This window comes from Pseudonaja textilis, chromosome 6 (genome assembly GCF_049901715.1).
Source record: "Pseudonaja textilis isolate UNSWEBS1 chromosome 6, rPseTex1.2, whole genome shotgun sequence".
Classification (NCBI taxonomy): Eukaryota; Metazoa; Chordata; class Lepidosauria; order Squamata; family Elapidae; genus Pseudonaja; species Pseudonaja textilis.
Window position 1 is genome coordinate 54,381,324 of NC_141995.1, and position 26,927 is coordinate 54,408,250.

Sequence of the window (26,927 nt, forward strand, 5' to 3'; positions counted from 1 at the left end):
TTATTATTTTTCTTTTCTTTTCTTTTTTTTCCTTTCCCTCGCGAAACCACAAAAGTTGTTCGGTTCCATTGTTTGAAGCACTTTTTCGAAAAGTATTTAAAAAGAAAGGAAGAAGTTCCGCCCGGAAGAGAGCAGTGGTTAGGAAACCACGGTGGCCGCTGATGACGTGACGCTGGTGGGGTTCGTGCTGACATTTGTGTAACTTCCCTCACTGTTTGTGTTCGATTCGCTGGAGGCCAGGAGGCTGGAGTTGGCTCGGAGGATGGCCCCGGCGGCGCTGCAGTGCGGCCGGGGGCCAGGCTCTGGGGTGTAGGTGAAGGTAAGGCTGGTGGAGTAAATGATGCCATCATTGCGCACTAACGTGACCGGAACCTGGACCGGCTGACGAACCCACCGCCACCCTTCCCGGAAGGCAGAGATGTCCGGGACGACGCACAGCATGCTCTCGGCACATCTAAGAGAGAAGCAGAAGACGACATTAACTTCCTCCAGGAAAACCACGTGCCCTAACATTTTCAAATCCGTATTTGTATTATTTTCTTCGTTCGTTATTTGATTGTTTTCTTCCATTCATTTTATTTCTTATATAGCAGTGGTGGCTAACCTATTTGGGCTCCTGTGCCAAAAATTGTGCGCATTGCACACTCACGTGCCAGCACCCAGAAGACAATGCACGCCCCCATTCCCCCTATGCATACACACACAATCCCCATCCACCCACCCCTTACCTGAAACTGCACCTCACAGCTGATTTTTGGCTGGTTTGAGGACTTTTTTGGACTCTCAGAGGCTTGAGGAAGGCTTCTGCAGGCCGAAAACTAGGCCCATTTCATTACTTCCAGTATTTCCAGAAAAAACAGTAAGTGATGAAACAGGCCTAGTTTTCATCCTGGAAAGCCTGCAGAAGTCTTCCTCAAGCCTCAGGGAGGCCAAAAAAGGCCTCAAACCGCCCAAAAATCAGTTGTGAGGCATGTGCATGCGCAGTGAGATAAGTTTGCCTGCAGCTGGTGTGCCAACACAAATGGCTCTGCGTACCACCTGTGGCACGCATGACATAAGTTCGCCATCACGGTTATATAGGATGTTTTTATATCCCTGTAAGCCCACCTTGAGTTGCCGTGCACGAAAGGCGGCAATATAAATTCAATTGATCAATCAATATTTTCAAACATTAAAGAAAAACAGAAGAATCTGAATGTTACATGGTATGGGACTTGTTTTATAAATGGCTAGAAAATAAAATTAATTAAAAGGGATCAGATGTATTTATAAATAAGAGAAGCTAGTGTAATAGACATACTGAATATTACATATATTACATATGTATGTATGTATGTATGTATGTATGTTTTCTTAAGTTTTCGCAGGTATTTATATGTATGGTATTCAGCTTTGTTCTGGTATTTTCCCACGTCATTATAGTTGTGCTTTTAAAGTTATAGCAACGTTTCGGCAGAATCTCATCTGCCATCAGGCTTCTGCATAGTGTTCGTCTGTGAGTCAGACTGTGAGTCAGCAGTAGGCTAGCACCAAATTTAAAACAGAAACGGCTGTGAAAGTCTGAAACTGATGATGGCAGATGAGATTCTGCCAAAACGTTGCTACAACTTTAAAAGCACAACTATAATGACGTGGGAAAATACCTGAATAAACCTGAATACCATACATATAAATACCTGCGAAAACTTAAGAAAACAAATGTATGTACGTATGTATGTATGGTATTCAGCTTTGTTCGGGTATTTTCCCACGTCATTGTAGTTTTGCTTTTAAAGTTGTAGCAACGTTTCGGCAGAATCTCATCTGCCATCATCAGGCTTCTGTATTAAGTTTTAAGAAATAATATATATATATATGTTTTCTTAAGTTTTCGCGGGTACTTACATGTATGGCATTCGGCTTTGTTCGGGTATTTTCCCACGTCATTGTAGTTGTGCTTTTAAAGTTGTAGCGACGTTTCAGCAGAATCTCATCTGCCATCATCAGGCTTCTGTATAGTGTTCATCTGTGAGTCAGGCTTTTATAGTGGTTTCAGATTTAAATTTGGGGCAGCCTATTGCTGTGCCAGAATGGTTTTTTCTTCACCCTGATTGGTTGGGAGTCTTGGTCTGTGTTTATTGGTCTCTATTGGCTATGAAGCCACAGGTCACAGCATTAACTTCAATGGCACCCAAACCCTAGCCACTATAGAAAACCCCAGCCACAGAATTATCAGAGAAGCCATAGAGATTGAAAAAAGACCAGAAAGCATGAATAGAAGAGATGATTCCACCAGACTGTCAATCATTTGGAAGCCTGCACTCACAAACAAAAAAATCTCCAAACCACAAGCCAGGCAAACACCTGGGCACAGACAGATCCCCCCTGATACCTCCAGCTCAAACACACCCCAACCAGGCACCCAGATGAAACCTAGCTTCCTAACTAATGATAGCCATCCATTTACCCAGAGCCAAGCTGCACCAAAGGCCTCCAATAAAGTAACACAATGTTGCCAGCCAATCAAGAGACAAAAAGAGTCAAAAAACAGACAGGAGATATTAGAAACACCAATCAAGCAGAACACAGTGAACTCCAAGACCAATAAACACAGACCAAGACTCCCAACCAATCAGGGTGAAGAAAAAACCATTCTGGCACAGCAACAGGCTGCCCCAAATTTAAATCTGAAACCACTATAAAAGCCTGACTCACAGATGAACACTATACAGAAGCCTGATGATGGCAGATGAGATTCTGCTGAAACGTCGCTACAAATTGTTAAGCACATGAAATATGTACCTAATCGACACACAATTGAAATGGAATGGATTTATTGCATGTTTTTAAAAAGTTTTAATTAAAAATAAATATTTCTAAATAAATAAATAAATTCAACCACAAAATTTTTTTTTTTAAAATTATCCCACACTGGCATGAATTGCAGAATAAATTTGCAGGGGTTTTAGCACTTAAGACTTCTATACTGCTTCATGGTGCTTTACAGCCCTTTCTAAGCGGTTTACAGAGTCAGCCTCTTGCCCCCAACAATCTGGGTCCTCATTTTACCGACCTCGGAAGGACGGAAGCTGAGTCAACCTTGAGCCCTGTCAGGATCAAACTCCAGGCTGTGGGCAGACTTAGCCTGCAATTCTGCATTCTAACTACTGTGCCACTAAGGCTCCTTTGTAAATACATTATTTTGTTTACAATTTCTAACTATGCAGAAGCTGCAGAATTATTTTGCATGATTGTCCTGCATTTTGCTGCCATAAGGACAGATATTTAGATTTCTTGTTGAAAACTGCAAAATGCTTACTGCAGACAATGAATTTGCTTGATCACTAAGATATTTGCTTAATGAGCGCTGGGGAAAAAAAAGAACGGATATAAAATCCTGCTTAATGACAAATACAACTTAACTACCATAATTCCAGGCTCACTAGTGGCCGTAGCAAATTTATTATTTTAGCTAGGTGAATGAATCATTGATAAATGCCTTTCCTTTACAGAGTCCCAAACAAGCATCCAAGAGTTACATTTAACATTGCAAAGGTTATATCACACCTGTACATCGTTTCAGCTTCCACATCCCCAAACCAGACACGCAAATTTGGAGTGAAGTTTTGCCCGGTTAGTTCCAGCATTGCTACATCGCCACCACCATTGAGCTTGTGAAAATGAAAGGAAAGATAATGCATTACACTTTTATCATGGGAGACAGGCACAAAAATGCAGTGATTTCAGGGAAGCCTATTTGAATAGAGCTTTTTTTGTGGGGATAGGAGGAACAGCTGAATCATCAGAAGGGAAATTTTTATCCTTACCAGTTGAATATGTGAAAAGGCTACCAGTTTCTACCAGCCGTCCTAGGTAGACCAGACAGGGAACACAACCAAATGAGCTAACGGTACTTTTTTTTTGTAAGGCTACATTGGGGGTGGGTGGGTGGGTGGGTTTACAACAATTCGATGGTTAAGACATGGGCTTGTCAGCTGAAAAGGTAGCAGCACAGGTTTGAGACCCGAGCACCACATGACGGGTGAGTTCCCATTCTCGCCCCAGCTGTGCCAACCCAGCAATTTGAAAGCATGCAAATGCGAGTTGATTAATAGGTATCATTTTGGTGGGAAGGTAACAGCGCTTTAGACATCATGCTGGCCACAGGACTATGGAAATGTCTTCAGACGGCACTGACTCAATAAGCCTTGAAATGGAAATGAGGGCCTCCCTGGAGAGTTGGTAACAACTAGTGGAGTAAAATACGCAGGGACTCCTTTACCTTTTTTACTTTTACATTAATAGCATCTTGTCAGTCTGAGCATATAAATCTCCTGCTATCCTTTTCACAGCTTGAGTAGTTGAGATCTCCTTTCCGAGTCTTTTTCTCTGCCCATTATTTAGCTAAAGGCTAAGCCCTTTCTTATCTGATTGTTCCCTAGCCAGCATCTCTTCCCGGTCCACCCTTCACTTCCAGGTGACTCTCGTGTACTTACCTTTGAAACAAGAAATAAGACTATTTTTTTCTTTAACTGGAATGACTGCAATACCCAAATAAAATTTTGCGTGCGAGAGAGAGAAATGTTTAGCAAATATCACGTCACAGATTCAGTTCTCCCTGCTTATATTTCTGAATTCCTACAGCCGCAAGTTCCCCTAAATATTTTCAAAACACAGGTGACAACCAACCAAATGGCTTGTTCACTATAATCTCTATTATACACCATGTTCAAGCAGGAATAGCTAGAAATAAAATTCTGGCTTACCTGAAGACTTTCTACAACAGGCACAGGTGTTACAGGAGCATGGACAGGTCCCATGCCCTCATAAAATGTATATTCTGCTTTATCTGTGCTAATGATTGTCCATGAAGCTCCATCATTAATCATCTCTTTATTTGGTTCTTTGGGGCATGGAGTGGCCTTTAAAGAAATAATTGCCAGACACTTGAGAGAGCATAAATAATACAACAACAGAGGCTTTCAATAAGACACCAGGTCCAAAATGCAGGCCACAGCTCTATATATTCTCTTCAGACTTGCCTTTTTCTGAACTTGGTGGTCTCATCTCTTCTATCAAAACCCTGCAACTTCCTTTCCAAGATTACCCTTTATCCAACTTGCAGTTTTCAATGCTAAATATATCTCACATTAAGGTGCCATCTGCAAGTAAAATATGCACTACTACAGTGTTGGAAATATAAACCCTATTGCCATGCCATGTCATTTTAAGAGGAGGAGTTATCAAAAGGCCGGAGTAAGTGCTGAAGTCCTCATGGTGCTAGCTTTTAGACATGCCCACTGTCAAAAGATCAGAAACAACATATACTCTACTAGTATGTCAAACAACTTACTTGAAATTGGATAATTCGCTCTTGGGAAAGGCACAAGTACATTCGCTCAGTATCTTTAAGGTAGAACGCACACTTATGGAGCTGGGAGACTGGATCATCTGCATCTAGCAAAGCGGTTTGTTTGTCCACTTTCCGTATTATCTGTCAATAAATACAGTTGAATATTTAGAAAGTTTTTAAACAGCATCATCATCATCTTCAATATCATGAATGTATCACTTCAGATGGCTATTTCCCAATGTACAATGGATTTCAAAACTGTTGCTAAGGAAGTGTGGTTATTATTATTATTATCTCTTTTATTCATTAAACAGGAAGCTCAGTCAACTGAACATTTCAAAATATATCACAAATATCACTGACAGTGCTGATGGTTGATACGGGTTGCTACATCCTAGGTATCAACCAAGTATCTTCTTAAAATGTATGATGTTCCAAGTAATGCAGTTTTTTGCACTTCCGCTAGTGTTATTGTCTATAAGTCCCACAAGATCTTCACTTTCTCATTTTCAACAACTTTTTCCACTTTATGTTCCCATGGCTTTTCAGATACAGGTAAGTCGTATTTTTTAAATAATGCCCAGTGGATTAATTTAGCAACTTGGACCTAGCTTTGTAATCAGTTTGCGCAATTTTGCTGTACTCGCATATTATTACTGTTATTGCTATTATTGTATCGGTGATGTTACATTAGATAGGCACTACAATGCTATTGCAGAATAGTAGTTTGGCAGAATAGTAGTTTGCCAACTCTGATAGGTACGTGCTTATGCGCTTCCCAAGATACACCCTGAATGGGGCAAGCTGGCTTTGCACCAGAAAGAAAGACACGTGGTTCTTCTTGCAGCAGCATCCAAGGCCTCTCTTTCCCTCGGAGCCCTCTCTCAAGTGGGCGTTACAACTGGGAAGGTTCAGAACTGGCAGGAATCCAGAACACCAACTCGTATCCCCACCGAATTGATCCCCATTTATCTACTCCCACAGAATTTGCTTTACACTGCAAGATGAGCAGATGCTGAGGCCAGTGACGGGAGTTCACCCAGTTCAGACCAAAAATAAATAAAAATATGCTGCATACAATAAAAAATAAAGTAATAAAATAATATAAAATAAAATAAAATACACATGTGCTAGAGAATCAGAAAAACAGAGACAAGAAATGGACTCTGTCTCACAACTGAGATCCAGGCTTTGGGACAGAATACCTGGAATCAGGTTTTCAAAGCTTAATGAAAAACCAGCAGGATGTGGGACAAACTAATCTCAAGAGGGATGATGTTGCCGAGTGGACAGCACAGTTATTTTCCCTCAAACGCTGTTCTAAATCCTCTACATTTTAATAAAATAGGGTTTTTTTTTAATGGATTCAGGAGCAGATACACTGAAAATGTAAAATGTACCAATCTTGGGAGTGCCATGCCAGTAACTGAACAAACGAGCTTGACTGTCTGGCCATAATGGATATAGCCATCTCGGACCGTGAATTCTTCTCCTTCGGATTCATCATCGTCCACTGCGGAGGAAAGAGACATATATCAGCATGCCAGGCAAAATTTGAGTCCGTTCCCCAAAAAAGCATAATGCTACTATTTTCCCAAACTCAGGAAAGATTAAACAAAAACACCCACAGAGAGGTTTCAGTTTTACTCACGGAGATGAATGTAAAATGCTCCCCATTGTTGTGAGCTGGCATGAAAATTCCCTCCTTCTACGTGCAAATATCTGGTGCTAACTGTTTGGGACCGAAGTCTATTAAACAGTGCCACTTTTGTCCCTGATGCGATACATACTGCAGGAGAAAAACAGGAAACGTTAAAACCTAGACTTCAATTCCCAGAATTCTCCCAGAAGTCCCCTGTGGGATTTCAACTTCCAGAATTCCCTGTACTGGCTGGGGAATTCTTGGAGTTGAAGCTGACAGGTCTTAAAAAGTTGCTAAGGTTGGACAACCCCGTTTTAAAATATTGTTACCTCTTTAATCAGGTAATCTCAAAAACACGACACATACAATCGTTGCCCCCTTTTCTCTCTCTAACTACTGAGATTGTTGGAAGCTTGTAATCAAATACTTCCTTGCTGTAATAACTGGAAATTATTTGATAATGGGATTGCTCTATCAAAGGCCACATTCTTAAGAGATGAATGGAAAACTCACAACCTCATAGCACGTATGTGAAACGTAGACCACAGTCAATGAAGCTTGCCTATCAATACTTACAGTCTGCATTTTTGAGCGATTGTTTCTTTTTCGAAGGCTTGGAAATGACTTTGATCCGTTTACTAAGGAAAACACCAATATCGTCACTATTGCCATAGAACATTTTTACGGATAACATGAAGTGCTTTCGCTTATCAGAGTCTGATATGTACAAAGTTTTAGCTGTGCAATAGTTCTGTGGATAAAAAGAGACGGTAATTTAGTATTTTCCAATGAAGCCATGTTAAAGGTAATTATGCCAAGATATACCACTCAGAAGTTTTTGGAAGATAATTATGCCTAAATATACATATATGTGAAACCCAATATTTGGAGTATTATATTTACTTTGGGCCTGCTTGATATACTAATTTTAGGTATCCCATCTACTCCCATACTTGTCTTCAGAGGGGGTGATTGGTAGGATAACAGTGCATGTATGCATGTGTGTATGCTTGGGGGGAGGGGTGCACTTATATATATGTAATTGGAAGGCCTGTGTGTATTTGGCTTCAAATGTGTTGTAAAATTTCTGTAATTTCCCCCAAAGCAAAACAATCAACTAGAACAAAGAGCTAGTTTGTAAAAATTGTAACAATTGGCTTTTAGATCTAAGATTCAACAAGCAACTTAGTTTTGTAAATAAGTAAAATTTTGTCTCTCACTAAAAGGGACATTTTCGGTGCTTGGAAAATTCCTGCTAAGGATTATTTACAGATGTTCTTGCCATTTTTTTTTAATGCACATCCCTGGATAGCCAAATGAAGGTCTTGGATGATGGCTTCTTAAACATGCAGAAGTCAAAGTGGACTGACAAAATTTGTAAATACCAAAGGATACTAGAAAGTAGCAATGAGCAGGGTATGCCAGGTTTGCTCAGTCTGGTGTTTTCCAAATTTGTTAGAAGTTACTTCATATAATCCCAGCCAATATGGCCAAATCGGAAGTTTTCAGTAGTATTGCAAAATTATAACAAGTTTGAAAATTCAGTATATGGCTCCAGTCTTTTGCATTTCAGAGAAAAGTTAACAGCATAGTGAGAATTACAAGTATATATCTGTTCCCAGCTTCACAAAAAGAAAACGAATGAGTCAGATCAGAATCAAGTATTTGTAAGATAAATGAGTCTGCTGTAAGTAGTCAATACACACATTCCTGCTTTACTCTTTTTCTGTAAAAGGGAAAATTAAAGGGCAGAAAGGTGGAGGAAAAGGGCTATAAGATTTGTCCTTTTACTGGGCTTCCTGGTGAGTTGAGTTTTAAAACCTTCTCCACCGTTTGGACTCACCCAGATGTTTGGGGCGATATCTTGAGCCGTGGTGGGGCAGTGGTTCGAATGCAACATTGCAGGCTAACTCTGCATTCAACAGCCAGCACTTCACTTCTTCAGCAGGCTGAAAGGTTGACTCAGCCTTCCATCCTTCCAAGGTCGGTCAAATGAGGACCCAAGATTGTTGGGAGCAATATGCTGGCTGTCAGGGCTCTGGTAGTTACCCCCATTTAAATCATGAGTCTCTAGCCAGATTCTCAAAACTCAAAGAAGATGAGAAGATGTGCTGGTGCTGCCTGGGTGTAGCCGACTCTGAGACACGAAATTCATTGTCACCCTTGACCCTGGTTTTCGCTCCACCCCCTGGGTGTTATCATAATTCATATCCTCCAATGGGACACATCCGTAGCCAAGAGTCCTCAATCATACTCTTTAGTTAGAATTTTGGGCAGCAGAAACTTTGGTCCCCTAGTTACTATCTTTGAAAACATTTATGGAATGCAAGCTGCCCAATGTTTCCCCCTCCCTTTCTGTTGGAAAAGACCATAGAAATATTTTATGAGTTGACACAGACTCTGTAAACCGCTTAGACAGGGATGTAAAGTGGTATACAAGTCTGTGCTATTGCTAGCCTCCTGATGCTGCAAAGCATAGGAAAGCTAAAGTAAAATCGGAACGGCAGTTGGGATCGCTTGATTTTTCACTCAGAAACCATTATACTTAAAAAATTGAGATGCTGGTACAATTGTAGTCGCTAAAGAAGTATGAAAACAAGATATTTTTTTAAAAAATCTATGAGGCCATCTAATTATTAATTTTTGCAGCGCATTCGCCCCTCGAACCGATTTATTACTCACACTGACCATGATATATCAGTAACCAGATTTGCAAACTCTAAAGTTACATTCCACCCACCTTTCCTTCCAAGTTTAACTGCTGCATCTCTTGGTCGCTATTTCCAATCCCAATAAAGGCGCATGGTTGAGATTCTTGCTCAGAACAGCCATCTCGCTCCATTTGTTCTTTTTTTTTCTTCCATCCGCTACCCATAAGGTAGACACACGGGGGAGGGCAGAAAAATCTGCAGACAAAAGAGCAGAATGCTAGGTTCATCTGGAACACGTTTCCCTTTCAGTATCCAGTCATTTGCTTCTAGCGCAAAGTGCCATTTTGGGAGGAAAAGGCGCCAAGGGAAAAGAATTATACATAATCTGAGCAAGGGATAATTGTTTTAGATTTTTTATATATATATGTAAAATACCACTCACGGATTTATCACAAAATTTCCAGAACTGTAAAGCTTACAAACTTGAAATTTGGCACGTATGTTCCTCTTGGCTTCTAGGTACTCACTAAGAAAGGATTTTTCGAAATGACCATCAGAGCATTAGTGTTTCCTATATTATTATTAATATGCACACTCTGATGCTAAGGAGTTCTATTACCCCTCCCCCCACCTGAAAAGAATTATCTTCCAAATGCAAAACACAAGCAGAGGACAGGAGCTTCAGTTTTACTTTCACAGCACCCAGCAGCTTTAGTATAGAACAGCTGAGCTAAGCCACGCCCAGACTCCTTGCTGTCTCCTTCTTGCTCACACAGCAAATACTGTTTCAGTTTCCAAACAGCCTTCAACTCTCTCACACACTGACAGGACTAGCCAGATGAATACCAATGGATGCTGGTAGGCAGAGGCAATTCCCCCACCTTATTTTCCTCCCCCAAAAAGTAAGCCCGACCACATCGTTTCTTTTCCCCACCTCAACCACCCTGTGAGGTGGGTTGGATGAGAGAAAATGACTGACTCAAAGTCATTCAATTGGCTTTCCTGCCTAAGATGGGACTGGAATTCATGATCTGATGGTTTCAAGCCTAGTGCCTCAATCAGTAGCTCGATTTTGTCGCTGAGCTATTTAAATCCAAAAAAGGGAAAATGGAAGATGGAACTTAATTGGATTCCCAAAGTCAGAAATATACTTACAAACTTCTCCAAATCCTTATTTTGCTCCCAAATCCCATCAAATGTAGGATTTGATTTTGTTTGTTATTTCTGCTGGCTTCTCTAATAAATGAAAAGATTTCTCTTGTGGTAGACTCGGAAGTCCTGGGAAGATAGTGCCTCCGCATGAATCTTTACCAACTAGGCCTTCAAGGCAATGGTGGTATGCTACCGGTTCGGACTGGTTCAACTGAACCGGTAGTAAAATAACTACCAGGACGGCCAAACCGGTTTTTCCAATGATCAGCTGAGAGGATAAAAGAAGAGACAAGTGCATGCATGGGTGGGAGAGTCGCTCCTAGTTTTTCGTTTCTTCATCCTCTCAGCTGATTGGCATGTTAGGAGTGCGTGCATGCGTGCTAGGGGCGGGTGCACATGCAATCACCCACCAAACCGGAAGTGACCAAGATAGGAACCCACTACTGCTTCAAGGGTAGACATGTGCTATTTTAAAAAAATTAAAATATTTGGCTCATACCTAATAGCTGTATTTAGAACATGTATTTCCCAAGAACGTTTGTATAAAAATTCCATTATTATTATATACCTTCGATTTATAGATTTTTAAGCCATAAAAATGTGGGGAGACAATTTGAAAAAATGTCAGTAAGAATTTTAATCAAAAGCACTACAACTGAAGTGGTTTCCCCAGTTCCTCTAACCCTGTTTTGCTTAGGGGGACAAAAATCAAGAAAGACCAAGACAAGACTTTATTGTCACTTTTTCCTGTGAACACAATGGCATACATTAAAAAATGAAATTCTGAGACATATACACCCACTCTGTTTCTTTTTTTAAATGTATTTTGTTGTAATTTATTTGATTGACAGAAATGCATGCTTGCTGAGAACTTATTTTAAACGGTCACTAGATGGCGTTCCACACAAGAGGTGAATGTAAGGAAGACCATTTAAAATAATTCAGAGCAAACTTAACAGTGCAAAAATCTTAAGGATCCTGAACAGATACTTTTCAGGATTTTTTTTGTTTGCTTGTTTGTTTAGCTACAGTTTGTCAACCAATACTTCAGAAATGAAAAAGAATCTGATAATCAGGTAGTGTATTTTAAATGTCTACAACAAAAAATCGAGGAATTTTGCACCATTCTTTCTAATCTCCTAACCCCCTTATATGAAACTTGCCCCGCAGGCATCTGAGCCAGGAATTCTAGGAGTTACAACCCATGATAGCCAAATAGCAAACGATCGTTGAAAGCTGCATATATATATATATATATATATATATATATATATATATATATATATATATATATATATATATATATAAAAATTCAATTGCAAAATAGCCCAGTGCATAGTTTGAGATACCCGGCGTTACCTTTTTTCGTTTCCGTAGGATTTCTGAGCCACTTTTGCATGAAGTATTAGGACTGTTTGATCGCCACGCTCCTTTAAATAGTTCCTCATAGCTTCCCTAAGAATTGAAAAACAAAGGGAATCAAGGTAACAGGATAACCAATTTATGCGTGTATTTTTAAAGCACCCCGAAGGCTGACATTGCTATGTGTCTGAACTGCGTGCAGCTGCATTTCTCTTATGGGGTCTGCCAAAGCTATTAGGGTTCCCTTTGTTTTAAATTCTCATGGCCATCTTCTCATCCCACCCCACCCCTTACGACCATAATTTTGGGCTCAATTACAGTTGCCAGCGAGTCAAGGGCTACCTTTACCAAACAGGTGGATTCCCACCAATGTCAGTGAACTGGGTACAGTTGAAGGATGTTAATATTAAGGAAGGGATGTTCCACACCTATGTATTTCGGGGGAGGGGGGAAGAACCCTTTCCCTTTGTTGTAACAGAGAGGAAGATGCTGGTCTCCACATTTTCCATAAAGGATTGAAGGAAGGAGTAATTGTTAGCAGCTCTGTGAAAGTGCAGGTGAAGCTGCCTACTCCTGTACGGAGAATGACAAAACGGAGCTCAGAAGCCAGGAGAACAGACCGCCTGCTGTCATAGCTCTGACAGCTTCAGTGATCCCTCTTGCCTTTCCAGAGAGGCAAACCGATATTATAATTAAATATTAAACGCCACTGGGGAAGACCCCCATTCTGAACACAAGACCTGAACCTTACCTGGTGAGCCGCTTAGGTGGAGGTCGCTCACCGAATTTCCTGTAGGGAAGAAACACAAAAGCAAGTCATTAGTTACAAAATAGGCATGAGGTACAAGCGAAACGTTGCTAGTGCACGCCAACTTCAGCTGTGGACTTTCTCTTTTCTCCATTCCTGACCCGCTTTGCCTAAAACAAAGCCTGGAGGATGGACACTGAAATATTTTTTAAAAATTATTATTTCTGAGTGATGAATGACCTGATAATAATAAAAGCAAAGATAGTAGCAATAGGAATAGACACCCTTTATGGGGTGTGTGTATGTGTGTGTGTGTGTGAGACAATCACGAAATATCTAGAGCAGGGTTGTCAAACTAGATTTCATTGAGGGCTGCATCAGGTTGTGTCTGACCTGGGGAGGCAGAGTGGGCATGGCCAGGTTGATGTCACTCGTGTTGGGGGTGCCTGTAGGGGCCAGATAGCTTGCCAGCAAAAATGGGTTCACAAGCTCCATTTTTAGCTGGGACGACCTCCTGCAACTGTCTGCCAGTGTAAAAGGAGCTCAAGCCCCGTTTTCACTGGCAGAGGCACCGCGGGCCAGTCCTTTGCTGTTTCCAGGGGTGGCCCCTCAGGCCAGATCTAAGCACCCCATGGGCCGGATCTGGCCCGCAGGCCTTGAGTTTGACACCCCTGATCTAGAGCACCATTCAAACATCATCACCACTGACAAAATCCTCAATGACAAAAATCAGTTTTACTTGTCACGGTTTATGTCCAGCCCAAACCCAGGGACAAAACAGTGAGATCCAATCAAGAGCAGTTCTTTATTTGCTTATGTCTAATAGACCGAATCTTGACAGGCTACAGCTGTAACAACTAACTTAATAGATATATCCTGGGAGATCCTAGGGTGGGGCTATCCTGAATCTTTTCCACATTTCCTCATCCAGTTCAGGACCGTGCAGCCTCTTCTTTTGGGCCTTCTGTTGGTATGTGGCTGCTTCCTCCCTTGGAAGCCACAGAACTACTGTTGACATTAAACACCCCCTCCACACATTCACAATCCTCTCCTCCACCTGCATAGCTTCCATCCTGCGTCACTTAATAATATTAAGCAACGACATCTGCCTATCACAGGTCCATAGGAAGAGCTCGACCGACAGACAAAAAAATGCCAAATCTAAACATCTGGATGATTGTGTGATCAACCATAATAATAAGCTACTATGGTATAGAGGTTAACGTGTTGACCTAGAAACCAGGAGACTGTAAGTTCTAGTCCCATTTTAGGCATGAAAAACCAGCTGGGTGACTTTGGGCCAGTCCAACCCACCTCACAGGATTGTTGTTGTGTGGAAAACAGGAGGTGGAAGGATTATGAAAAAGAAACTTTATAGGGAAAAAGTGGGATAAAAATCTTTTTCTTAAAAAAATGAACTGAATTAAATCACAATTGGACTTGATTATTTTTAGAATGGGTCCAGGTTAAAAGAAATGGGGATGGTCAGTTACCTATCCCTGCTAGAACTCAAACACCATATCAGGTAGTTTCACGCCAAAAGTTCAGCCAAAGCACATTAGAGCTTGACACAACATACAGACAACTTCTTTATGGTTTGCCAACGTCTGAAATACATCATTATGGTTTTGAAGAGTAGATTACGCAGATGCTATTGCTAAAGGTAACTTGCAAGCAAACACGATCCATTTATCATGCATAAATAACAGATGATGATTAAAGAAGATAAATCAATCATTACTTCTACAGAAATAACACTCCAGATTTATGTTCCAAATATGATGCCTTATTGCCTGATGTCACATAACTACAACACAAGAAAATGACTGCAGGTAGTCCTTGACTTACAACAAGTCATTTAATATAACTATTAGAGCGGCCCTGAAAAGGAGGACTTATGTCCATTTTCTACCCTTATGACCATCGCAGCATCCTCACAATCATGCTTGGCTCATATTTATGACAGTTGTAGTGTCCTGGGATCACTTTTTGTGGCCATCAGGCAAGCCAAGTTAATGGGGAAGCCAGACTCACTTAATAACCATGTTGCTAACTTAACTGCACTGATTCACTTAAAAACTGGGGCAAGAAAGGCTGTAAAACGGGGCACAAGTCATTTAACAATTGTCTTGTTTTGCAGTAGCAATTTTGGGCTCAATTGTGGTCGTAAGTCAAGGACTACTTTATTCCATGAAAAAAAAAATCCCCTAATTTGTAAAATTTTCATTAAACCCTACAACTCTACCATACCATTTAAAATATTTTGGTTAACTCAGTGTGGTGTTTGGATGTCAAGTGGATATAGTAGTTCCTGCCTAAATAAAAGGCTTCCCTGCCTAGGAAAGCAACACTTACTTTATACAGGAATTCAAATAAGGAATCATGTGCAAGGAAATGATCATCTCTTTAACATTCCTGTATATTAATAAATTAATATGCTTCTAATTTAGCTCAAGTTTGAAAAAAAAAGTTTGGTAGATGTTTAAAAAGTAATCAAAATGTGCTTTATTAATTACTGACTTATTCAGAATGGTTTTTCTTGCGTAAATGTACTTTTTTCACCACTGAATTTCATTTTGTTCAATAAGCACCCAACGTTCAAGTCTGTCAAGATCCTTCTGTCTATCTTCTGGAGTGTTGACTATTCCTGCCAGCTTGGTGTCGCCTGCAAATTTAATGAGTTCCCCACCTATCCCCTCATCCAAATCATTGATGGACATGTTGAAGAATACTGGGCCTAAAACAGAGCTGTGGGGCACCCCCACTGCATGTAGATGTAGTTCCATTGAAGGCTAATGGAATCGTGCTCTGGCGAGAGAACAGCGGCAGCGCCAGCAGGAACTGTGGAAGCTACACAGGCAGCTCCCCCATCCGAGAAGCGGCTGAAACGCTGCCGGTGGAGGAATGCGAAGGGAAAGCAAGAACGGTGGAGGAAGTAGCAACGGCAGGCACCGAAGTTCTCGCGATTTAAAGTGTCCTGCCGAGGCCGACATCCACACTGCCGCCGCCCGCCCGCTGACCCGGCCTGCAACCAACACCATACCCGGGTCTACAGCAAAGGCGCTTGGCAGGGGTAGGGAGCACTCTACGCTCCGCCATGATCGGCCATTAGGAGTGGCTGGTGACGAGGTGTGGCTGCCTGCGGGGCACTCCTAAAGGCAAGTTCCCCCCGCCCTCTCCCCCAATTTCGCATGTTTTAAAATAGGCCTAAATTTGGGGGGAGGGGCTTAATTTCATTTTATCCCTACAAAACATGCTGGGTCTTCCTATGGAGGGGGCTTATTGTTGAGAAATACGGTAGTTCAGAAACTAATCAGAGATTAACCCAACTTGTGGTGAAGTTTGTGGAGCAACACAGGTAAGTGCCTCAGACTATCCTCAAAGAGGAACTTCTGAGACAGTAGCACCTAACTATTACTCATCCTAATTGAAACTTAAACAGTAAAGACACTTCTGTGAAAATTCATCTGCTCGTTGCATTTATTCAGTGTCCAGCCTTATTGGATGCCCCCCACCCACCCCCTAGCATTCTAAGTAACAATCTGGAACGTGTCAGGCATTACCACGTTCAAAAACTAACCAAGGTCAGGATTAATTAGCATTCAGGTTTAGTCAAGATAAATTAGGTGCTTGCATATACCGAGCCTATCGAAGAGTAGTAGATATCTAAAAATCAGCAGAGATTTCACAATTCTATCATTTTTAAGGCATCAGACAGTTAAAAAACAAGTCTGGTTACTTAGAGAAACCAAAGGAATAGTTTATCCTCTTCAGCTCTATGGTAGGATCAGAATGCAAGTGACTTTTAGATTGCTATATTTCAGAGGCACCTTGGATGCCCAGCCAGGTATAAACTTGATGCATCTAAGTATACAGCAGAGCAAAATGGTACTTCTTAACAATTCAAATGTGTACAAGTATTCCTTGACTTATAACCACAGCTGAGCCCAAAATTTCTGTTGCTAAGTGAGATATTTGTTAAGCAGGTTTTGCCACATTTTACGACCTTTCTTGCCACAAATATTAAGTGAATTACTGCAGGATATTCATCCACCACATGGATAGTCTCCTCTCCTCTCCTCTCCCCTCCCCTCCCTTCCCAAATTTAGAAACTGCCAATCTTCCTTGCAGAGGGGCTTTGAGCATTGTAGACATAAAATGTTTCCTGCTCAAGGAGCAGGCGACAGTCATATCTTTAATGGAAGTAACTCCCGGACATAAAACCACCGAAGAAGACAGAATACTTAACATGTACTGGGAAGATCAGGTTTCCTAGTTTCTCTTAAATCACAAGGAAACCTAATGACCTGGGATCAGTCACTCATTTTCAGATTAGAAGACATCACATTAGCATTATTCTTGTAGAACCTATGAATCTAACACATTCTGCCCTGAAGTCTTTAGGAAGTTTAGCAATCAAGGGAAAAATGTGCTTGCACCATTTTTCTATCAGCATTCTTCGGATACAAATGTAGTAAAAATCTTAACATTTTTGCTAGGTGTCGGTGAGAAAAGAATACGGGTACAAAATTCAATATGTATTTCTACGTGTGTGTGTGTATATGAAAAAAATACATATATACTTATATATGATATCTACCTGCACACATACACACACAGCTACAGTCTGGTGCTTTTTCCATTAAACTATGATAACCTGGTATAACCATGTCAACTCAGTCATTCCATGTAAGTTCAAGGACAGGCAAAACTGCACTTCACAGAACTTTTAAAGGAAAAGACGTTCCAGCAAACTTTTGCCCCCATTTTAGAACAAACAACTTAAAAGGTTCAAGGTTCCATTTACAACAATGGCTTTAGATCATTAATACAGTATTACTAACTTTAGCTGATTTTTTTTTTTAAAAAAAAAAGCTTATTTCATAGTAGGAAAGTTTTCAGGCTTTTCCCCAAAGTCCAATAATTTCCAGTGGTATGTTATCAAAAGTAACCATATCTTCTACGCAATTAATATGAGCTGCTTGTTCCTTGGTATTCATTGCTCAAATGTACAGGCTAGAATCAAGCCTATTGTAATAAATTTACAAGTTTACTGGCTGGAATGAGAGTCACAATGCACAATGGAATATTTCCAGGGGACCTGAGGTTGCACCAAAGTTATTTCAGGAAAAAGATCAAATGTTTCTGTACCAATCACCCCAAGATTAGAAGGATGTCCCGTCCTCCCCAAACTAAAGTAAGCACCCACCAACTAACTCCCTTGAACTGCAAGGGCTTATTGGAAACTATTTCATCCAGCACGGTTGAACAGAAGGAGCGTCAGCAATTATAAAACTATGCAAGCATATTTGTTTAGATGTAAGGCTTTCCTTTCCATATATAAAGATATAGCAAATACATATTAAAAGTATTTCTTTCTTTCAACATGCGGATATAATTTTTTTTCTCTTTCTGCATGCGCGAGAGAGAACTACTAGCACAGGCAGAGGGAGGATCAATTTTAAAAATGTGACACTTCCTTTCACAGGAATCTTTAATCAGTAGTTTTTTATGAATTCAATTACAGTGTCTTTTTCCTTACCTTGGCTCTATTCTATTTTGAAGGCTGGCTTTTCAGGAAGATACTACCCACTCCCAAACCAAAGGGGGCATCTCCAATTTGACAAAATGAGAAACTGAGGTCTGCAAGAGTGTTTGTTCTACCTTCACTTTCTCTACCTTCTGCCCATCTACCCTTTCAAAGGAAGAAGAGAAAGATAATATGCAGGACTAACTTCCTCTCAGGTAAATACAGTAGATTTGGTAAAGATGTTGGCGAGTATTTAACTCAATGATCAAAGCAGCTCTAGAATGCAAGGAGCGACTGGAACTGTCTTCCAACATTTGGGACCAATCCTAAGTATCAGGTGAATAAAAAAGACAAGCACTACACTCCAAGTGGTTGAGTTTCAGATCCAAATACACAATGACTAAATATTCTAGCTGGAAACTTATACAAAAAGTTTTGCAATGCTCACAGAAATCTCTTAATATAAACTCACCAAAAAACAGCACAAAAATTCCAATGCAAACAACAGATATTTAATGAATGCTACACCGCACTTATTGTCCCTCTCTTAATCTAACGTCTGCTTTAAACATTTCTTTTTAGCAAAAAAATAGTCTATCGTGCATTCCATTCAAGAGGAATGGAAGCTTCTAAGGATCTATTGCTAAAACAACTTCCTTGAAATTCCATTCCTTAGTTCAAGGCCTTCCCTGCGCATGCAAGGGGGGGCACCCGTTCAGTATTTGAAGATCATTATTTTTCCTCTCTTTATGTTTCTACTCACAGCTAAATACACTGAATCATATCATTTCAAAAGTTTCTCCAAAAACTTGCTTACAAGACCGTTGGCTTTCATTGGCTTCTCCTCTCTATATAAATTTCAAGTTCTCAGTATCGTTCTCAAAAAGCAGTGCCAACGTTTCAAATATAGGTTAAGACAAAAAACAATGGTACTAGGGCACTATGTGAGGGGACATCCTCTTCTAATCAATTTAAAATGTGCAACTACTGTAAGCTCACATCTCTATCTCCAAATTTCAGAAGATGGAGAAGATAATTCTCCTAATGAATCAGAGCCATTATAAGGAGTGGAGAGAACAGCCTGGATTTAATTTGCAAACTCTTTTAATATTTTGGGTCGATCATCAAGACTCAAAACAATTTCAAGGAGCTAGAATGATGCTCTCCTACATCTTCTTTATTCTGGCCTACTTTTTTTTATTCTCCTTTGTACAGACTGAACTGCACTTACAGGAAAAAAATGAGACAAAACCTTTATTCCTTTTCCCTGGTAATATTTCACATCTACTTCTTCATCCTCCTCTCCCAACACAAACAGCATATGCTTCTATTACAGTTAAGTGGCCAGGGGATATTTTTCCCCTGAGCATTACTTAGGAAATAAAAATAGCATTTCCAATTCAAATAAATGTTTGGACAGCCATACTTATTTTTTTCATTGATTTGGAACAACACATTCACAACATTCACAAACTCGCCATTAGCATGGTTTAAAAACAACTAGCAAGATCCAACATAAGCCACACAAAATCAGCACAGAACTAATCAAAAATTACATAGATAAAAAACATTTGCTTAGATAAATGGGTTGGGACAAGGGGACACATTTTCTTGCCTATCTCTGCGGCTGTACAGCCTGCTGGGTTTTTTTCATCTTCTCAATCAGAATCACAGCTGGGAGATTAGCTAAATCAAGGTAGTCCTCAATTCACAACAGTTCATTCAATGACCATTCAAAGTTACAACATCTGAAAAAAGCGACATGACCATTTTTCACAGATACAACCTTTGCAAGCATCTCTATGATCATGTGATCAAAATCCAGATGCTTGACAACTGGCTCATACATACTTGTGTCCTAAGATCATGTGGTCCCCTTTTGCGACCTTCTGACAAGCACAGTCAATGGGGAAGCTGGATTCACTTAACTGGGTTACTAACTTATCAATTGCAGGGATTCACTTAACAACGGTGGCAAGAAAGGTAATAAAAATCAGGCAAAACTCACTGAACAAATGTGTCAGTTAACAACAGAAATGTTGGAATCGATTGCGGTCATGAGTTGAGGATTACCTGTATTTATTCATTCACTTTTTCAGTCATTCATCCATTTTGTTTAGTTTCAATTCTAGCATACAGGTATTTTTAAGAGTTAGGAAATCACATTGTGGTATGATAGATTTATTGAAGACAGATATACAGAGAATATGATGGGACGACGGTAGGTAACATCTTCAGCGCACAATGCAAAATGCAGTTTATTGCCACATGGAGGAGCTTATACACCAAAGGAAGAGAGCATGCCAACAAAGCCAACTCTTTTGACATATAGAACAGAAATACAAATATGTCCTTAACTGCAGAAAATCTCACTAAGCTCAACTAATTGTCCAGTGCTCTCAGGATAGGAATGACAAGAATCTTATTTTCCAAATGCTTTCAGATGTGCATTTTGGTGGTATCTTATAGAGTAGGCTGGTTGCTTTTGAGAGCTTCCTGTTGCCTCTATCTAGCAGCAAGTTCTTCAAAATGATATACGATTCACTGGTATATTACCATCGTGCAATTATTTAATCTGCAGTCCAACATTGGAAACTACATGCCTAATACTACTTTGTCCTATTTTTCTCACAATAATCTTGTGAGGTGCATGGGCTGAGAGAGAGAGAGAGAGAGAGAGAGACACTGGACCGAAGTCACCCACCCGAGTTTTATGCCTCTGGCGGGACTAGAATTCAGCACCTCCTGGTTTCTTAACCATTAGACGAAACTGATTCTCCAATATAAATAATATATCTTATATTGAACTAAGTTTCTTGCATTCACTTAACTTTCTTTTTTCAGCATTGATTTTTAGTTGCCTTCTTCTAAGATGTTTTTTTTTTTTGCCACTTGTCAGTCTAGCTTTTCAGCCTGGGAGTAAATGCCATTCAAGTCCTAACCAAGTCCTAGTCCCTGCTTAGTTTCAGAGATTCGAACCAAGTCTTCAAGATGTCTCCACCGCTTAAATCCTGGTAGCCAATCAGAGAGGTAGCTGTTGTATGAGAGAGCTATTAATAGAGAGCTATTAGAACAAGCTTTTCACACACATAATAAATGATAGACAGAAACAACTTTATAATTTCAAACTTTGAAGAGAATATATTTCTTGTTTTGGATTATCTCTAACCTCTTGAACCCTCGAGTTTCTATCTAAATATCACCCACAAATCAATACACCCCCCCAAAAAAAAAATTATAGTAAAATTGACAAAGTGACAGAGCTGGTTTGGTTTAGTAAAGCAGGGAGGACCAGGGAGATATTTATTAATTGATTAGATTTGTGTGTTGCCCATCATCTAGAGGTGACTCTGGGAAGCTTACAAACATTAAAAGTTGATGAACATTAAAACAAAATATAATAAGGAGGGAGATTTAAGTCAACTCTCCATTATTGAAGCTCACTCAAATCAACCTCTTTCACTTTCTCAGCCCCACTTACTTCACAGGGTTGTTATTGGAACTGAAGTGGGGAGCACAATGTAAACTGCCCTGAATTGTAAATAAAGAAATCACATGTATGAAATACTGCACTCCTATCTAAGTGTCCAATATAATACAAAGTATAACATTTCACTGACAAAATATCAGTGAAGTAATGAAAGCCCATACTCATCAAAAATAAAAATAAGTCTTAAATAAATTTGTGTCCTTTTCATCTTAGTTTCTTCAGTGAGGTTATCTAGGAGGTTGCAGCATTCAGTGCCACCAATAGTCTGAAAATTCATGGAAGAAACCATATGTAAGGGTGACTAAATCTGCAATGATCTTTAAAGTGAAGCCATATCACACAATTACAAGTTTAAAGAACATTACAAAAATGACATTGAGTATTTTTCTTTAAGCTGAAATGCTTGTTTCAGAAAATATTTTACCAAAAAATGTTCATTCTAGTCCTTTTGAATAAGTCTGTTTGTAATGCTAAATTTTAAATATAATCAATAATCAATTTCCTAACCATTTCTAATACTTTTATTTAGATGTTTAGTTTGTCCCATCAAAATGTCAATGAGTAACCAGTGTACTTCACAGATGATCGTTACTGACATGCAAATATTACAACTAATGAGGGTAATTTAAAATATTTGTAAGAAAATTCAGCTTGAATGCTAGTAGTGTCTAGGACAGTGGACAGTGTCTACTCTTGATATCCAAGACAAGAATGAATCTCAATTTTATGAGCAAGCGAAGGCCCTAAGTTAAGGAAAGTTTTTGATATAAGAGTACAAGGCTATACCACAAACCCAGGCACTTCCAACTCTTTCAGGTAATTTCCCCTTTGGAGGAATTCATCTCCAAAATCATCTCTAACATTCACTTCATGTTAACTTGCCATGTTACGGTGCAAGTTCTTGTCAATGGGGTTCTTTTTGGAAATAATGAAAATGCTGCCTGGTAAACCCCTAGATTTTCTTTTCTAAGTACAATCTCCTCTCACAAAAACACAGACCCAAGCTGTTAACAAAACTACCTCATTTCTTTGCTGCTACAGCCCTGGAAACAGCAAAGCTGCCTACCCCTGCAATAAAACATTGCAAAAAAATTCTGAGAGATTTGTAAGTTCTTTTGCAAGTTTGTACAACCATGTTTACATAGTATCTAGAATGACTACCAAAAATAAGCTTATCTATGTGTTGTTTTAAAAGCTTTCTTGGCTGTTCACCTGAGGGAAACTGATATGGCTCATGTAAGCAATTACTTACATCTACAAATTAATACTTAGAAACTAAAATGTTGTAAAATAAAGAGTGCAGTTTTTAAAAATGCTACATTTTAAAAAAAAAATACATGAAACCTGTTTCAATTATTTCTCAGAAAAGTGCAAGGAACCTTTAACCTCTATGGAGAAACAATTTATTTTTCAGATTTAATCTGACAGGCACGTACCTTTTTGTTTACAAATCTGAAGTTACAATGCACTGGCAGAAAGTAATTAATAGTTGGCTTTGCATTTCAACATAAGGGAACGTAGGTAGCAGAAAATAAGCATTCTTTTTGTTTTCCTTGTAACTTACTAATAAAACTAAAGAGGATGTAAACACCCCCCCCCCTGGTTATGTCACTGTACCATAATGCCTTGAATGCTAAATAGAGAGAAACCTCACATTAAAATCTCAGTTCAGCTGAAGGCTTAGGCTCTGAGCAAACTCAGCTCACGTCATAAGACTGTCATGATTCTGAACTGTTTTGCTGAAAGGTTAGATATAAAGATAGTATTCTGAATAATTCACATGGCACTTTAAGGTTAATCCTTTCCTACACTATATTTCTACACTATTCTGCCTACAATGTTTCTAGCAGAATTAAATCATGAGCGTAAACTGGTTAATAAAATGGGTGCAGGTGTTCAACACTGTCACCCAATACACAGCAAATTCCACAACTTATTACAAATTTTGCAACACTACTAGTCTAATTGTGACATGTTATAATCCTATAGGATATGGCTTTCAATCAGAATCCTGAAGATTCTGAGCTTTAAAAAAAACATATAACTTAATAAAATATTCAGATTTACTATGAGATTGGCAATATGTAGATTATCTGTGACATATTGGCAATTTGTGTCCTAATATCTCATTTGCAGAATAAAAGATGTACTTAAAGAATTAAAAGATGCCAAAAACATTGTGTTTTGAAAACAGCGAATGAAGTCCAATCCACAACTGAAAAAACAAGGAAAGGAACAAGTATAAATTTAATACAAATGTGTTTGCAAAGATGACTAATCTTTGATTGGAAAATTCTGTAAATTTATTTTAAAGTGCTTAATTTGGAAAGGACTGCTTTATCCCATCGTAATAAGGCAGTATTCTAAATTCCCATCTTTTCTGCAAAGCTAAGCCTTTCTCCACAATCCCTGTAAATGTTCAGGAATAACGTCCAAACAACCATTTCATAAGAACCTTAGAAAGCACTAGAACAAAACAAAACAGATTTATTTTAAAAAAACATCAATACTTAAGCCAGGAATATGTTTTAATTTAACCATCATATTTATGGCAACAAATATGGGATTTCCCCAACCCCAATATATAATCTATTTAAAGCGTGAAAATTATACATTTAGTTGAGATAACAGTAATTAACAAAACAGCCAGTAGTTTATGTTATCCCAGAAAATTTGAAACATTTGGTTATCCTAACTTTGGGTACCCAAGGACATGATTTCAGATTAGGAAAAAAAAATCCTGTTTTTTTAAAGAGGAAAGCACACTACCAATGGACAACCATAAATAAAAGAGATAAGAATTCTCTTTAAGGAAAATATTACAAGTAACAAAACTGAACAAGCAGCTATTATTACTGTGGACAACACAGAATCAGCAAATGATGACAGTTCTAATAAGCAACCACAGCATACTAATATATTAACATAAGAAGTTAATATATCACAGAGGCAACTTCACATATTTTGAAATGGTTTGTGATAAAGAGAACTTCTATAAGCACCAAATCATGCTCTCCATCCTTGAAAATCAAATACTTTCAGTTGATAGATGCTGATTGAACCACTCTTTATTTATAACAAGCAATGTGAGCTCTAAATAGAAAAACAAAAATTGAGGACCAATCCCAAGCCTCATTTCAATATATTTTAAGGCTCCAAAGGTTATATACTACTGGTATTTGCAGAAGCAATAATATTTAGAGAGACCAGGTTGGGGTGAAACACCAAACAAGAGGAAGGCATCCATTTCTGCTTGATACAAGAGAACCCCTACATTTCACAGTGGGACATGTATGTGGCCCCCAAACTGTCCTTGCTGAGCAATCTCCCATTATTACTAAATCTGCCAAATTTGTTTGAAACCCAATTTTAGGGAAGCAGCTCAGCCCTTAAAACAGGTTACCAACCTGCTGCCAGAAAGATGGGGAAATGAAGCACGTTACGCAACCAACCTGACCCATTACAGCCAGATAATTATAGGGCTGAGATGACAGCTCTCTCCCTTAGGAAAAGCCCAGTTTTCCTAGAGGAAGTCACACCATCCAAAGTGAGTCACCCCTCCCCTAAACTTTCATTATTGATGGTTGATAAAAGTTTATGATGGTTCACATGCTCGTTATAGAATAGAACGGGAGTGGGAAGGGAACTTGTAGGTCATCTCGGCCGACCCCACCCCACCCCTGGAGACCTTGCCTACACCATCCAAAATGAGTCACCCTTCTCATAAACTTTCATTATTGATGGTTAATAACGTTTATGACAGTCCGCATGCCCATTATAGAACAGAAGAAAGTGGGAAGGGTCCTTGAAGGTCATCTAGTCCAACCCCCAGCACCACCCAAGCAGGAGACCCTACACCATTGCTGACAGATGGCAATCCGGTCTCTTCTTGAAAAGCTTCCAGCGCAAGGAAATCGAGGCACCCAACTCTCCATAAACAACACACGAAGAGACACGAGCAGAGAGGAGCCAAACAAACGTCCCATCTCCACCCCCGAAGGGGAAAGAAATATTGTAGGACACACGGCGCTTTTTGAATGCAAAGACAAACACAACAACAACAACAATAACAGGCGATACAGGTGACAGGGTGCAAGGGATGCTCCAAGTCTAAACCTCCCGGGGGAAGGGGTGTGTGTGGACGGCTGCCCCGCCGGTCCCGCATGCCGGCCTCCCTCACAGGGTTGGCGTTTGGCATGAGGAAAAGGCTACCTCTATAAAGCCCAGGGAGGGGACTCCTCCGGGGGAAAGCGGAATCCCCTCAGGCGAAATAAAACAACGTTTTAAAAAAGGCGGTTTCACGTGTCTACGCCTTCCCACGTTCTCTTCGCCCGCCCGTGAGGAGAAGCTCTGGCCGCCCAGACCTCCCGGTTCCCGGGATAGGACACCCACCCATCCCGAACTCCTCCTCAGCCTCCGCGAGCCCGAGACGCGGCCTCCCGCCCGGACGGTCCTCTATGAGGGAAGGAACCCCCCGGAGGAGAGGAGGGACGGGAAGGAGGGGGGTTGTCCCGAAACAAGGAAGGCCTCGCGCGTCCCAGGCCGCCGCCGGCCAAGGAGAGGCCGGCGGGAGGGCAAAGCCCGGGGGGGTCTCGCGGCAGGGCAGGACGAGGCGATCCCCAGAGGAACCGTCCCGCGCAGCCACCTCCCCCGTACTTACCCTGTCACAACAGGCGCCATCTTCCACAAACTCTCGCCAAAACTCCTACTCTCGCGAGAGGCGGCCCAGGGGGCCTGCCGCGCGCGCGCCTGCGTGAGGGCATACGAGTGCGCGAGTTGCCGCGCGAGCGGGAGCATTCTACTTTCTCTCCCCGCTCCACGAAAAGTGGCCGGGCGGCAATGCGCACGCGCGAACTTTTATTATTATTATTTTTTTAAAAAAAAAAGGAAAAAAAAGGGCGGGGCTAAGAGTAAAAAAAAAAAAGAGGGGAACGCCGAGTTCGTTCCCGCCCACTGCTTTACTTACAGGGCTTTGCTCCGCGGCTGACTCTCTCCCTCTCCGTCTCCCCTTCAGGCTGAG

General features: G+C 40.3%; 1 protein-coding gene across 3 annotated transcripts; it reads right to left on the bottom strand.

Moving 5' to 3' along the window:
- On the bottom strand, positions 1-26,927 carry RBPJ (recombination signal binding protein for immunoglobulin kappa J region). 3 transcript variants are annotated; one of them, XM_026699873.2, is made up of 11 exons: positions 26,874-26,927; positions 12,891-12,929; positions 12,137-12,232; positions 9,715-9,880; positions 7,551-7,725; positions 6,984-7,121; positions 6,733-6,845; positions 5,333-5,473; positions 4,746-4,901; positions 3,547-3,650; positions 1-454 (listed from the first exon to the last, which is right to left on the bottom strand). In XM_026699873.2, exons 3-11 carry the CDS (start codon positions 12,223-12,225, stop codon positions 139-141), a joined length of 1,398 nt encoding a protein of 465 aa, XP_026555658.1. In that variant the 5' UTR covers positions 12,226-12,232; positions 12,891-12,929; positions 26,874-26,927; the 3' UTR covers positions 1-138. The 3 variants fall into 3 exon arrangements, with proteins under 3 accessions (XP_026555658.1, XP_026555659.1, XP_087792718.1); XM_026699874.2 differs by lacking the exon at positions 26,874-26,927 and adding an exon at positions 26,568-26,647; XM_087936592.1 differs by lacking the exon at positions 26,874-26,927 and adding an exon at positions 26,300-26,559.

What these genes read in the sequence shown, in the direction of transcription:
- RBPJ (XM_026699874.2), bottom strand. Translation starts at nt 26,587, where the DNA reads ATGGCGCCTGTTGTGACAGG. An exon ending in ATCGCTCAAAAATGCAGACT is followed by an intron (nt 7,122 to 7,550) that starts GTAAGTATTGAT and finishes TTTCTCCTGCAG; the next exon opens with TATGTATCGCATCAGGGACA. An exon ending in AGCGAATTATCCAATTTCAA is followed by an intron (nt 4,902 to 5,332) that starts GTAAGTTGTTTG and finishes ATTTCTTTAAAG; the next exon opens with GCCACTCCATGCCCCAAAGA.